At 40.4% G+C, this 13,746-nt stretch overlaps 1 protein-coding gene across 1 annotated transcript; it reads right to left on the reverse strand.

Moving 5' to 3' along the window:
* Positions 1-72: 72 nt before the first annotated feature.
* Positions 73-12,161, reverse strand: LOC108235309 (glycoprotein endo-alpha-1,2-mannosidase-like protein). The gene is made up of 4 exons (XM_017415238.3): positions 11,213-12,161; positions 9,367-9,476; positions 2,596-2,672; positions 73-1,548 (listed from the first exon to the last, which is right to left on the reverse strand). The coding sequence occupies exons 1-4, from the start codon at positions 11,709-11,711 to the stop codon at positions 912-914; spliced, it is 1,323 nt and encodes a 440-aa protein (XP_017270727.1). The 5' UTR covers positions 11,712-12,161; the 3' UTR covers positions 73-911.
* Between the last annotated feature and the right edge of the window lie 1,585 nt (positions 12,162-13,746).

Raw genomic sequence — 13,746 nt, forward strand, 5'->3', positions numbered from 1 at the left:
GACTGACTACCCCTCACATGAAAATCAACAACCAAAGCACGAAGGAGCACATTTAAAGTTTTCACAAACATCTTTTGTAGTAAATTCTTCCACTGAAAATAAACAAAGATAAAGATGAAGCTTTAGTTACAACTACATGATTATATTTATGATTTAATGGCAACTTATTTTATTCATGAAGCCACTCGTTAACATTTAGATTTGGGTCTTGTAACTTCTGATTCTCTTTTTACAGTTTTGAATTGTAAAACTGAGTGTTTGACATATTATGAAATAAATATTTGCTTTCTATGAGCATCTCAGGAAAGCAGAGGGATTGAGTGCTACTCTTCTCCAGACCCGTTTGTCACCCAAACATGAAATCTTGACATTTTGGCTTGATCATAAATTTAATGTATAAATGTGAGATATTCCTGCTCAGCTGAATGTTCAGCAGAAAATCAAATTAAAAGACAAATGATGAGAATTGAGTCATGCAAATAATAATAATAATAATTTAAAAAAAAATAACAGTTGAAGCTCAACATGACATCTCATTTACAAACTTCCAACCTTTTAAAGAAACATTTGGGTTTAATTCTCTGCCTAAAAGAAGGGAAAACCTGTCGTGAGCTTCAGGTTATTTCCACAGTTGAGACACTTGAGGTCAGACATGCTGACACTGTATCTGATTATCAAGCAGGAGAACGAGGATCATACAGTCTACGGAGCAGGTCAGAGTCTGAACTTTGACGGCTCAGATAAAAACGGCTCTGACACGTCGTTGTGCTGCTTTACCCAAAATCTCATCAACATCGTGTTCTTTCAGTCCTGCCGATGAGCAACCGAGAGAACCACATCCTTCTGCATTCACGACCAGATCTGTCCGTCTTTATAGTTTATGACACCAGAGCATGCAGTTTCCTTGGACTTCACATGAGCCACTGCTCCTTCTCTTTATTGAACTGTTCAGCCCAGTGGCGGGTTAGTTCCAGGTAGTGATCGGGTCCGTGTGGCTGATAGTCTAAATAAACACGAGTCGCTGTTTTTTTGGGCATGGCCCTCTCTATCTGTGTGCCTTCGTGCCACTCGTTAAAAGATGTGATGGTGATTATCTCTGGGCGCACATTAAGCGCCGCCTGCAGGGCCGTCTCGTAGTACCTGCCGTTCACTCGGTTTCTCGTGTTGTGGTTGTTCCACGGCCGAATGCTGGTGTCGATGTAACCTGGGCCCACGCTGGGGATGAAAAGGAGGTTGTTCCCATCACAAAACGCCTTGATGGCCTTCCAGTTCTGGTGAGAGGCGCCGAAGGAGAAGCCGTTGGAGGCGAAGTAAGTGTACATGCCGTCGAAGCCAGCTGCGAGGATGTCGTGCTTGTGACGCTCCTCCACAATCAGAGCGATGAAAACCGAGTCGTAGGCAGAACCGCGCACGCTGTGGGATCCAGCGGGAGTCAAAAGTTCCGACCAGGACTCGGGTGGAGTTAGGTAGGAGTCATAGATGTAGAACAGAGGAAGACTCTTCCCTGTGCTGGAAGAAAATTTGTAGAAGGCCCCGTGGTCGCCGTACCTTGAAAAATATCAAGACAGTAAACGAAGACATCTGTTACTGCTGAGTCCATTACCTGATCAATGTTTGATAGGTTTAATCAATCAGCTGCCTTTCCTTTCTCAGCTGAGAAGCATTACTATGGTCAGGTTTTATTGGAAGATACCTCTCATTTTAAAGAAGTAGTGGATATTTTGCTTAAATTCCTTATAGAACCATTACAGAGCCAACAAATACTGTTCAAACTGGCATAAAGTAAAAAACCAGGAATCCTAACAAAAAGGTCAAACATGAGAAAATGTGTGTAAAATGGTGCATAAAACCCAAGATTCTATGAAACTATAAACATAAAATATGAGATTTGATGTTTGCTTCAAACAGACAGCGGCAGTGAAACATTTGCAATTAAAGGCCTAGCATTCCTGGAGGGAATGCATATCACCCGCTGCCCTTCATGCCAGAGTTTTAGACTAACGTTTACGATCTCACATTATATCTGGAGCTGTGAGGCTCAAAGTTTGTGTTGTGAGTAACTCAGCTGCTACCACACTAAATCTTAGCTCAGCATCTGTAAAATGACTGAATTGTAGTTTTTGTGCTGGATAATGTCAATAAGCTATGGTGGCCATCTTGAATTGGACTGACTCCAAAAGTTATTCTGTTCTAGATGCACATCCAGTGATTACTGCCTGAAAGATTTGGTAGCAGACACACAAAGACAAAGGCAAAAACATTATCGCTCCACCTTTGCCTTTTGGCGACTGACAGCTGCACAAACCAATCATCACTTTTTCCACCTTGAGGCAAAATGTGCAGATTTTGCTTTAAAAACAAAATCCATTAGACGTTCTGTTGTGGGGGAGCTTTGAGTTTGTGTGTACTTGACAGTCTGAGACCCAGCATTCGCTTAAATACTCATTTATAAGTCATGAAGCTGCCCTTATATAATCAAAAAGCAACCTAAAAGTATTTCTATGTTGTGACCTGTTTCCTTAGCTTTGCATGCAATCTTAATGGATTTCAGTTTGAGCTGCATTGCTGGTGATGTGCAGCCAGACAACCACCTACCTGTCAATAATGTACTTGATGTTGTCGTGCACGGTCTGGTCGTTCCTCCCTCTGTACGGCTGGATGTGAAAAGCAACCTGGAAATAAATGAAGACAGACATGCAGTTACGTAGTTTCCACCGTCAACACTAACAAAGACAGATGAAGCGTCTCCGCCTTCCCTTGTTGTTCAAAACTGAAGCCAAAATGTCAGGGGGGTTTTTTGGGGTTGCTGCCATTTTGTATTTTTTGGGCCAGTGTCTGCTCACTCCGGATGTGGTGCTGGCTGTGACACTGCCTCAAATAATGCGTTGTAAAAACATAGCAGCAAGATAAGAACTACACGAATCAACAGAAATTAACACCTGAAAAAAACTAACCTGAAGTGTATTTTCATTTTTTTAAGACAGGAAAATTACATGAAGGGGCGGGGCTTAAAACCTGTACTGTAGCCAGCCTACAGGGGGCGCTTGTCCTTTGAGGCTTCTTCTGGCTTCCGGTCCTGTGTTTATTTATAATACATCTTGATGGTTTTCACTAAATTCAAAGCCAACATTTTCAAGGTCTCTTAGAAGTTACCTTAAATATGTTTTACTTAAAATCTGATTTTTCCAGAGGAGCCTTTTATAATTTGCTTGTATGAGCAACGACAGGATTTCCTAAACTGCTCAATCACATGGTTACAGCTCAAACTGGAAAAAAAAATTTCTATATGCTTAAAATAAAAAAAATAATGTAGGCTTTGCAAAAAATGGTTGGATTTTTTTTTTATTCAGTTTGTTTAGAAGCTTTTAAATTTGCTCTTCAATGAGTCCTGCTCTGAGTTGTAGTTAGCTTGATTTTAAGTAAATTTATCCCCAATTCTCCCAACTCCCAAATTCTTCAGACTGCTGTCTGCTGCAAGCGAGATACTGTCTACTCATAAGAGCGCCACACCACCCGACTCAAAGAATAGCAGTAGGCATCATCTCGTCACCTCCGGCTTATATTATAGTGTCTTCATTAATATTTAACTGGAAACAACAGACAAATCTCTTGACTGGGATCAGCAGAACAAAAGATTTCTCCTTACAGTGAAGAAGAATGTTATTACGGTTTTATTTTGGGGCAAAGTCTTTTACAGTCTAGTTTTTTTTTTATTATTATTATTCTGAGTCGAGACCTCCTCCTGAGAGCCATTGTATCGCTCACTTTATATTTCTGTAAGAAATATTTTTAATTCATGGACGGGAACGTTACAAGAGACTTGAAGTGACATGTACACAAAAGGTACTTAAGATGAATATTTTAAGATGGTGTTTAGAGACTTCAGTGACTTTGATTATGCATAATTCAGAGAGAAACTCCACTTCGCCTGCAGTGGACATCTACAGAGAACAATGTGGAGGAAAAAGACTTTTTAAACAGCAACAAAATGTAGACATGAAGTGAGGTACTAAAGTTTAGATTCATGTAAAAACAGAAAAAAATAAAACGTACAATCCACACTCTGGTGTATCTCAGCTTTTAATTCTTTGAGCAGAACTATGTTTTATTATTGCCTGCCGCCAAAAGAAGAAGGCAACAGTGTTTTTACCCATGTCTGTTACCAAAACATCTCATGAAACACTGGATGATTTTTAATGAAACTTCCAGAAAGTAATCACTGTATTTACATCTAGAACTGATTAACTTCTGTGGTCAACTTGATTCAAGATGGCTGCCACAGCTAACTGACTTTAAAAGGCATAAAAATGACTCTAACTCGGCCAGTTTTACAGATATTAAACTAAATATTGGTGTGGTAGTAGCTGAGACCTATCCCCAACACATATTCTGAGCTCGAGCAGAAATGCTATAATTAGGTTATTTTTACTGATATAAAATAGCTCATGAACCACTGGGTGGATTTTATTAAAAACTTTAGAAAATAGTCATTGGTTGTACAACAATCAATCCAATTCAAAATGTCTGCCACAGCTAATCGACATTAGCCAACACAAAAAAAGGTTATATCTCAGTCTGAGAGTCATCCACATGACGTCTTGCAATATTGCATGAGACTGCGCACAACATTGTTTTCAAGGTTTTGACCAAAATGGCTACAAGTCCATCATTTCTCAATATAAGATGGTCTTAGTCTAAAACACGGCGGACGATAAGCATTCCTTCAAAGAATGCTAGGCCTTTCAACAATGTTTATTCTTTGTTGGAATCATTTCGACACGTCTGGTGTGTGACACTCTAAGGAGGGGGTGCCCTGTTGGCGCCACTGTCACTATGTGACATTAACTGTAAGCGACCCAGAGAACTAAAGCAATGTCTGCTAATTTGAATGAGAAGCCAACCAGGGGGATGGCAACACAAACAAAACAGGGACGCCAAATGCTTTATGTGCAACACAACTGATAGTTTGGTGATGTGAGATGCCCTTTAACTGCAAAAAGCCAATTTGGAAAAAAAAAGTGAGATCTTAATGAGTAAATCACAGCATAGAGTCAATGTTTATGAAGTCATAAATCTTCGGGCGTTGAGTAAAGTCTCAGCCCAGTAAATTGAGCTGAAATTTTTTAAGAGGCTGACATATTAGAGGACGTAAAGCTACACTATTATCACCCGCAGAGGAGACACAAAGCTGCTCTGGTCTCTCTTCACTGCGGACCACCAGAAAACTCATTTCCCCAATCACTGGCCTCTCACTCAGTGGTAAATTTGAATTAAATGAGTGCAAGCAGTTTGATACTTCATAAACACTGACAGCGCACCCCTGAACAACTGCGGCATGATTTATGCTGAGCAGAGAGGAATTTAATGCCATGTCATGCAGAAGGCACAAAGGGAGGAATGTGAGCTGACAACCACAAAGGGCCACAACTTCACAATAATTACATCAATTTCAAGTAAGCTCAGGACATTTCTGTGAGGGAGAGTTTCACTTTCGTTCCTCCGTCACAGCCAGTGGACGTAAGTGGCTACAGAGCTCTGCTAAATGTTGTCATCTGGAAACAAACAAACCAAAAAGAAGTGTGGCTGATGGCATCATGGGCCTCCCCCCTCCCATGGGGCTGTATCCCCCCGTGCACTTGACACGGCCTACTTACGAGTCAGAACTTTCGCAGCCCCTCGGGGTGCAGATTGTTCCGAGGCGAAAACTGAGTCATGGGACCCATGATGCTCATTTCCCCCTCTGCTCATTTCCTCCTGCATCCAGCTTTGAATGCCTCCCCTCCCCACCCTGTCCCCTCCCAGCCTCCCCCGCACTCCCCTGGGCAGAAGGACTATTTCAGCTCCATGCGAGCGGAGGTCGAGCAGCAGCACTGCTGTGGAGGCTCCGTGTGATTAGCTCTCCAGCTCTGCTGTACACAAAACACAAGCTGTGTGGGAGCTGCGGCTCACCTTATATAAGAAAAAACTACATTGACTTTTTTGTGGCGTTACCATCCAAAGCCTGGCGAGGTGGTTTTTTTTAGCTGTGTGGTGTAGGATCTCACTTGTTTTCTCTAAGCAAACATTTTCTACAAACCCTAAACTCTTTCTCAGGGGGCCCAAAAGTAGCTCTCTGATCACTTAAAAAAGAATTATATAAAACATATAGTTTAGGAACCTTAGCAAACATCAAAATCGATATAACTCAGACAGCTTTTAAAATGTTGAGCTAAAATTTGGTGTGGAAGTAGCTGAGAGTCATCCTGGTGTCATTTACAAGGTTTGACCAAAACCTCGTCCCTTCTCATCAGAACATAATTTTAGTTTTAAACTCTCTAACATGAAAGGCAGACATTTTGCTTCTGTGGGATCATCTGTCCTCTCTTGAGCTTCTTCAGCTCTGTTTATAGTTTATAGCAAACAAATTATTTAAAACTTTATCAGGTTTTAAATTTTTAGAACCAAAGTAGCAGTCGAAACATAAATTTACTTTTTTTACTCTTTGTTGTTGTTCAGTAATTGTAAAACTGGACAAAGTTATAGCCATTCTTTGTGTTTACTAAGGCTGATTTAAAACTTATTCAGTAGTAGATGTTCATCCAGTGAATACGTCTGAGAGTTTCATTAAAATCTGTCCAGTGGTACTGGACTGAAAAAGAAACATATCACGTGAGCTTTGCACTCATTTTTAAAGAATGAAATTATTAAGTTGTCTGGAGAATAAAACATGGCATTAAACAGAATTATGTGTAGAACTTTACAAGCTCAGTCACACATCTAATTTCCAGAATTTGTTTTTTGTCCTTACAGTGAGATAACGTATTTATTTTCTCTCCTGCAGGAAAAAAACTCAATAAATTTCATATAAAATCTGACAGTGTGGCCTCACAACTTATAGCTTCTTATTGTTTAATGAGAGGACAGAGACAATATGTGTTTAATATTCGTGCAGGGAAATAACCTCATGTCTACATCAGGACAGAAACACTGAAAGGTGATAGACCATGTTGCTGTAAAAGTAGTAACTCACCTTGTAAAAACTTCAAGTTGCTTTTTTATATCCCAATAAAAATCACTTACAGCCCTATGGATGAGGAGGAAGTTGCCTTTAATACCTGTGTGCGTGTTTATTTCCACAAATTATATGTAAAAAAAAAAAATTAAAAAATCTTACATTTTAATGCTGTATATTGTATTAAAGTTTTCTAAATCTGGTCTTTTTTTACTATCTGGTCATTTTTAAATTTAAAAACATGTCTAATGAAGAAAATTATCCAGTTTTCATAATCTGGAGCTCCAATTTTTTTGAACATGTTAATGAATCAATGAAAACTTTCAAACAGTGCTCATTGTTTTAATTAATGAACTGATCATTTAATATCAGAAAGTCATAACAGTCTGAGTACCACTTGTGCTTTCATCTGACTCCTGCCTCCCTCCTCCTCCTTTATCTTTACCTAAACATCTGGAAATGCAGCTGGTGAATTATTAATGGAGAACTGCTTCGGCACAAGAGTTTTCCTAAAAGCTTGTTTCTCTCTTGTGTCACTTCAATTTTAGAAAGAGCAAGAAGGTACCTCAAGTTATATTTAATCAAAATAACACACACATCTTCCTATTCTTTAAAATAAAAAGAAAAAATCTCCCCAAAGTCTGTTAAACTAACCTCTATGTCACTTTGCTGATTATAAAAACACTCTTTTTTTCAGTTTTCTACACTTATAGCTAATCTAACATCAAATTAAATCCATTTAGGGACTTTATTTTTATTGGTGAAGCCCATTAAATACATAAAGTCACGGGATGTAGAGGAGCCAAAATGGACGCCAGGTTTGTCCTCTGCCACGCCATTATGTTTGCCATAAGTTGAGTTACAAATGGTAACTATAACTGTTGTTACGTTTAGCTCATCTTCTTATTCTTCCTTTGCCCGTGTGCTTCACCTCCATCAGTGTCCATGACAGTCAGCTGAGCACTTTGTGTAAACTTATAAACATCTTGGTAGGAAAAATACTGCAAAAAGAAACCTAAAAAATGGATGTTAATGTTAAAAATCTTGGACTAGACTTTAAAAACTCATCTCTCTACATGAAATGATCTCCATCTGATTTTTCGAAACCTGATCTCCTCCTTCACATCCCTTCAGGCTGAAGCTCATCCTCTCTGACTCCACTCAAACATCATTGACTCTGCGGTTCTGACAGCTGGTCAAAAGTTCCTGGTGTTACATAAACCCTCTCCCCCATCAGTAGCTCTGACATTTGCCACCCTGCCAGTGACCCAAGCCTGCTCCTGTAGGCTGGTTTTCCCAGGACTGTCTGAGTCGTTCATCTTTAAATCTCCGTTGGTGCTCTGCAGATTGGAGCTGAAAAACGCTCACCCATGGAACCGATTACTTTGTCAGGCCTGAACATTCTGAAAAACACCCCATGGACTTGTGATAATTAAAAACTTGATTTTCACCCGGCTCTAATCAGAAACTGACACTTTTCTTCTTGGAATTTTTCTCAATGAAACCAAAGAGAAGTCCTATAGTTTCTATATTTTTACTCAGCCAGAAAGAGGTAATTACATTAGTAGTCCTTGAAGGAATGCATATCGCCCGCCACCTTTCGGTCTAGAGTTGTAAACCAAGATCATCTTACGATGAGAAAGGACAAAGTTCTATCTGCTTTGGTCAAATCTTGTAAATTATGCTCAGTCTCATGTGTTACTGTGAGATCTCATGTGATCAGTTAGCACCTGAGTCTCTCTTGAGGATGCCTCTCAGCTACTATCACTCCATATTCAGCTCAGCATCTGTAAAACTGAGCTGTGGCCATTTTTTCGTTAGCTAAGGTCGATTAGCTGTGACGGCCATCTTGAATGAGGTTGACTCCAAAGGATAATGAGTTGTAGGCATACATTGGATCAGTACTTCACTAAAATTCATTCACTGGTGAATGAGATTTTTTGCTAATTCTACATACACAAAAATATATATATTTGTGTTTCATCTGAGCTGTTTATCAGGTATTGTAAAGCTTTTTTTTCCTCTTTTACTTCAGCCACAAGAAACTCCTAATTATGTCTAATCTTAGCCTATTGGTAGTTTAGATTTTGTGTTTTAGATATTGTTTTATCTGATGCTTTGTTTTAAAGTAGTCATTTATTCGGTTTAACTGTTAAAGAGTATGTGAAACCACCATGTTACCTTCAGTCAGCAGGTTCAGTTCAAATAGATCATATCACTAAAAACAACAGATTTGGAATACATAAGAAAAATAAAGTGGGCCGTCATGCCTCAGAGCACATTTGATTCATGGCTCTTCTTGGACTCTTTTTTTTTTTTCTCCCCCCGCTAGATTTCAGGTCCTCCTCACACAGAAATGTGGTGATGGTTTTTACCTTCAGGTTGTGTCTGTATGCAGCATCCAGCACAGCTGGTACCAGATCCTCAGCGGGTTCCCCGTTGTCATCAGCCAGGCCGGGAGGATACCAGGACAGAACTAGAACCCCTGCAAACACAGAGACGCATCAGCCTGGAAATCCATCCACAATGAGACAGCTTTTTTCTGACTATGATTTTGTTTTTTGTTTTTTTCAAAACATAAATTTGTCATTTTAGACATGTAAGGTAAAAATGGCTTTCAGAAAATAACATATAGCTTCTTTTAAATTAAACAAATGTCTGCTTCTCTTAAGGATTATTATATCCCAACATATTTCTATGTACAGACTATAGCCACTGCTATTAATTTTATTTTCACAACAAAAGAGTGGCAGCAGATAAGTCATCCCCTCCAGTGGAAGTGTTCAGAGTTTGGCTGGCTGTTGCGTCTAATTAAATGGATTGTTTTAACGGCGCATTGTGAGCCAGCCCTCCCATGATCCATCTGTTAAAGCGATGACGTTTCAGAGGATTGGATGGTGTGCTCATCATTCCGGATGGTGTACAATAACCCACTGAGCTGCAGGATCCAAACATCAGGGCCTATCGTGTGTAGGCTGCTGATGCCTGCCACAGTCGCTTCTGTTATTTGACACCAGGCTGTAGACTCCGGCTGCTGTTCAGAGCCAAGGAGGAGTTATTTTTATAACGTATACCCTTCAAAAAAATTGTAAAGCTAGGGTTTATATAAATGACACCTAAGTGTGGGTGATAATTTGACGCTTTGCATCTTTTAACAGTCAAACCTACTTCTAATAACTGAAGGAATGCAGCCTCTCATGTCATAGTTTTATACTAAAATCTTTATATGTTAAAAAAAATGACAGAATTCTGGCTATTTTAGTCAAACCTTGTGACACTCAGAGTATGTGTTGTGAACGACTCTTGGCTACTACCACATCCAATTTTGGCTCAATATCTGTAAAACTGACTGAATAATAGACATTTTTGGGTTGGCAAGAGAATTATCTGTGATAGCCATCTTGAATTGGAACGACTCCAAAAGTTAAGTGGTAGATATACATCAAACGATTACTTTATGCAAATCTGATTAAAATCTATTTGCTGGTTGATGAGCTAATTTGCTTACAGACAGAAAGGGTTGACTCCCAACAGGTAATGCTTAGAGTTTGTGTTGGGGATAACTCTCAGCTACTACTGCATAAAATACTAGCTGGTTTACTGTAAATTTGGCTAAATTATAGACACGTGTGTTTTCTAAGATCAGTTGGCTGCTGTGGACATTTTTAATGGGATTAGCTCCAAATGTTAATCAGCTGTAGACCTGCATCCTTCTTGAAGTTTCTCTAAAATCCATCCACTGGTTCGTCAGCTACCTTTCTATCAGACAGAGTCCACTCCAGGTAGTTCTTAACACAATTTCAAACTAAGATTTTGTTCAATCTTTGTGCTCTGAATATGTGTTGTGGACGAGTCTCGGCCACTACCGCCTCAAATTTTAGCTAAATATTTTTAAAATTGAGTTTTAGCCATTTTAGGGTTTTCTAAGATCATTTGGCTGTGGCAGCCATCTTAAATCGTTTGGACTTCAAATGGTAATCAGTTGTAGATTTACATCCAATGATTACTTTCTGCAAGTTTAATTAATATTCCTCCAGTGGTTCGTGAGAAACTACGGTGACTAGTCTTTGGATAAGTTCTGGGGACGTTCGGATCTGAGGAGCTGTCCGGCGGATGTGTGGTGCTGAAAACGTCCAGCTGAAAACAAAATAAAAAGAGCTTTCCCCCAAAATCCAGTGAATCTGCTGACCTCGAACAGAAAGCACCGCTCAGCTGCTCTACCTGCTGCGGATGTTCCGATCTGCTCCATGTGCGACTCCAGCACGTCCGGATCCCGGGAGCTGTACGGGTTCAGTTCGGGGTAGAAACTGGAGCCGATGTCCTCCGGCGGGACGTGCCTCCCCCTCGGGTAGCTGGATGAGACCTTGGGGTCCCAGTGTGGGACCAGGATGTGGTCCCAGTGGATGTACTTCCCGTCCATGTGCGGGCTGCCGTACCAGGTGTAGTAGAAAATATGGACGTCATAAAACACGATCCCCTCCGGACCGGAGACAGACAGGGCGGCTTTGGTGTTGCTGCCAGGCGGGCGGGCTTGGACCGGGGGCTCGGACACGGAGCGCCGCTCCGCCTTCCCTCCTAGGATCGGAAGGAGGTCCAAGCCCGGAGCCAGATCCGAGAAACCGTCGCTGGGTTTCAGGGTCCTCAGTCCCATCAAAGTCCCGAAGATGAAGAGGGTGAAAAGAAACAGAGCGACGCAAGCCTTCCTCCGTAGTCTTGCCATGATGGTTGGTCCTGATTCTGGACTGAGATGGAGCTATGAAGCTTTAAGGGTCCCGCATGAAATCTAAAAAAAAAAATTAATAAAGAAAAATCACACATTCCGTTGAAGTTGCAGTATGCAACCCGGAGCTGCTGTTTGTGGAGATTCCAACTTTCTTCTGCAGCCTTTTTTCTCTCATTTTGCTAAGTTGGTGCAACAGAAACTTTTAACCCGGGAGAAGAAAGTATCCAAACGGCAGATTGACCACCTTTAAATATTATCTGTCACTGATCTCTGAACTCCAGCAGCTGCTCTGACCCACCCAGAAGCAGCTCCATCCTCCTGAAAACCCGAAACAGGACCGGAGTCCCGACAGCTGCGGTGTCTGTGTATGAGGTGTGGAACATGCCACGGCTCGCTCTCCGGTGTTGTGGTGTATGGTGTGTCAAACGTGCCAGGGATTAGAAACCGACTAATCATGGAGGCTTTTGCTCCCCAACATGAAGACCAATATATTTGACCTGTGCTGGCAAAATGAGTCAAAATGAGGAATTTTTCAATACTAAGTTAATATTTTCAAATTCTACATCTCAAAAGCTTCAAAATGATACGTAGTTTGCTGTTGTGGAATGAGCTAGTTTTATCCACTAAAGTGCTATTTTGAAAACTCAATTTGTATTGGTCTAGAATGATGTGTTTGAGAATTCCAACCATGTATTTAAAAAGGGGAATGCCTAAGCTTCACAATGATGCCAAGCATTATACGAAGGGATTTTCTGACTCTACTGCAGCCGGCAGAGACAAATGATCAATTCAAAGGAAATTATAAGGGTTATAAATGAAAGGATTATTTCTGAAAACACAAATGTTTGAAAACTTAAATTTAAAGGTAGATTCGGAAGATTATATGCTATTTTACTTACTGGGATCACTAGATGGTGTCTTCGTTATCTCATTTTTATGAAAAAATTACAGCAGAAATCAATGTATCACATATGGGGGGAGTGTGACAATTCTGAGCCTAACCAGGCATGGGAGAAGGCACAGCCGACCCCAGAGGTGCCAGGGCGGTGGTGCACCTTCAGAAACGACAAAAGATGCATGTCTGCTAAGTACATTTGAACTATGGACATGTCTGTCTGAGTTTACCTTTTATTTAGTTGAATGTATATGAACTACAGTTTAAATTAGATTTAAAAAAATACTCAAACAACAGTCCTGGAGCATAATTCCTAGTTAAATTTGAATTTGTCACTTATTCAGTTTTGTTTGACCCTTTTCATATGCAAAATAAACTGTTTTATGAAGATTTAGCTGGTGGCAACATATTTCTTTTTCTTCATTTCAGAAGTAAACGTCACCTGAGTCTCTATTGGGTGGCATTTTTCACACCTCATACTGGATCTATTTTGGACGCCAAAGAGGCGGACCAGCCTCCTGTCTTCACCTCCTCCCACAGAGATAAGTTGCACACATAATTTGATATCGTTTGCGCTCTATTTTAAGCTATTAGAATCAATACAGCTAAAAAGGGATCATCTTTAAAATCCTAATTTACTGGTGACATGAAAATCCATCCCCACAGTTTTTGTAAAGTTAGAAACTCCTCTGCTTTTACCTCTTTAACCTAACCCGACCTATAGCCTACACTGCCATCTTGTGGCCACTTTGTGGAACACGGTCTGTTCACCGCAATGCCTTCAGGGACCGGCGGAAATTATGGCACTAAGTGTGATTAAATGGGATGTTGATGAGAAGAAGCAGGCTTACATCCACGGATGTTACTCTTCTTCTTTTGTCTGTTTACATCTTGTTACAAAGGAAAACAGCCACCTCAAATCTTTTTTTATTGTTTAAAACCACAATGCCATCCATGGAGCTTTTTTAAGCATTATAAGCTTTTTAGGAGGCTTATCAACAGGTCCTGTGCTGTATGAAAATAAAACTTTGAAAACTGCCAAATCGATGTAATAAAGCTCCTCTCATCACCGCAGAACCTGCTGGCCTGAATTCAGCTGTGCGGTCCAGAAGCTTCAGGCTTCCAGCCAAGACATTA

The sequence above is a fragment of the Kryptolebias marmoratus genome, linkage group LG16, assembly GCF_001649575.2.
Source record: "Kryptolebias marmoratus isolate JLee-2015 linkage group LG16, ASM164957v2, whole genome shotgun sequence".
In the NCBI taxonomy this organism is placed as follows: Eukaryota; Metazoa; Chordata; class Actinopteri; order Cyprinodontiformes; family Rivulidae; genus Kryptolebias; species Kryptolebias marmoratus.

Excerpts from the sequence above, each read along its gene's own strand:
- LOC108235309 (XM_017415238.3), bottom strand. The coding sequence starts at position 11,711 with ATGGCAAGACTACGGAGGAAGGCTTGCGTCGCTCTGTTTCTTTTCACC. Across the intron at positions 9,477-11,212 it reads GATCGGAACATCCGCAGCAG|GGGTTCTAGTTCTGTCCTGG; the intron begins GTAGAGCAGCTG and ends CTGTGTTTGCAG. Across the intron at positions 2,673-9,366 it reads CATACAGACACAACCTGAAG|GTTGCTTTTCACATCCAGCC; the intron begins GTAAAAACCATC and ends ATTTATTTCCAG.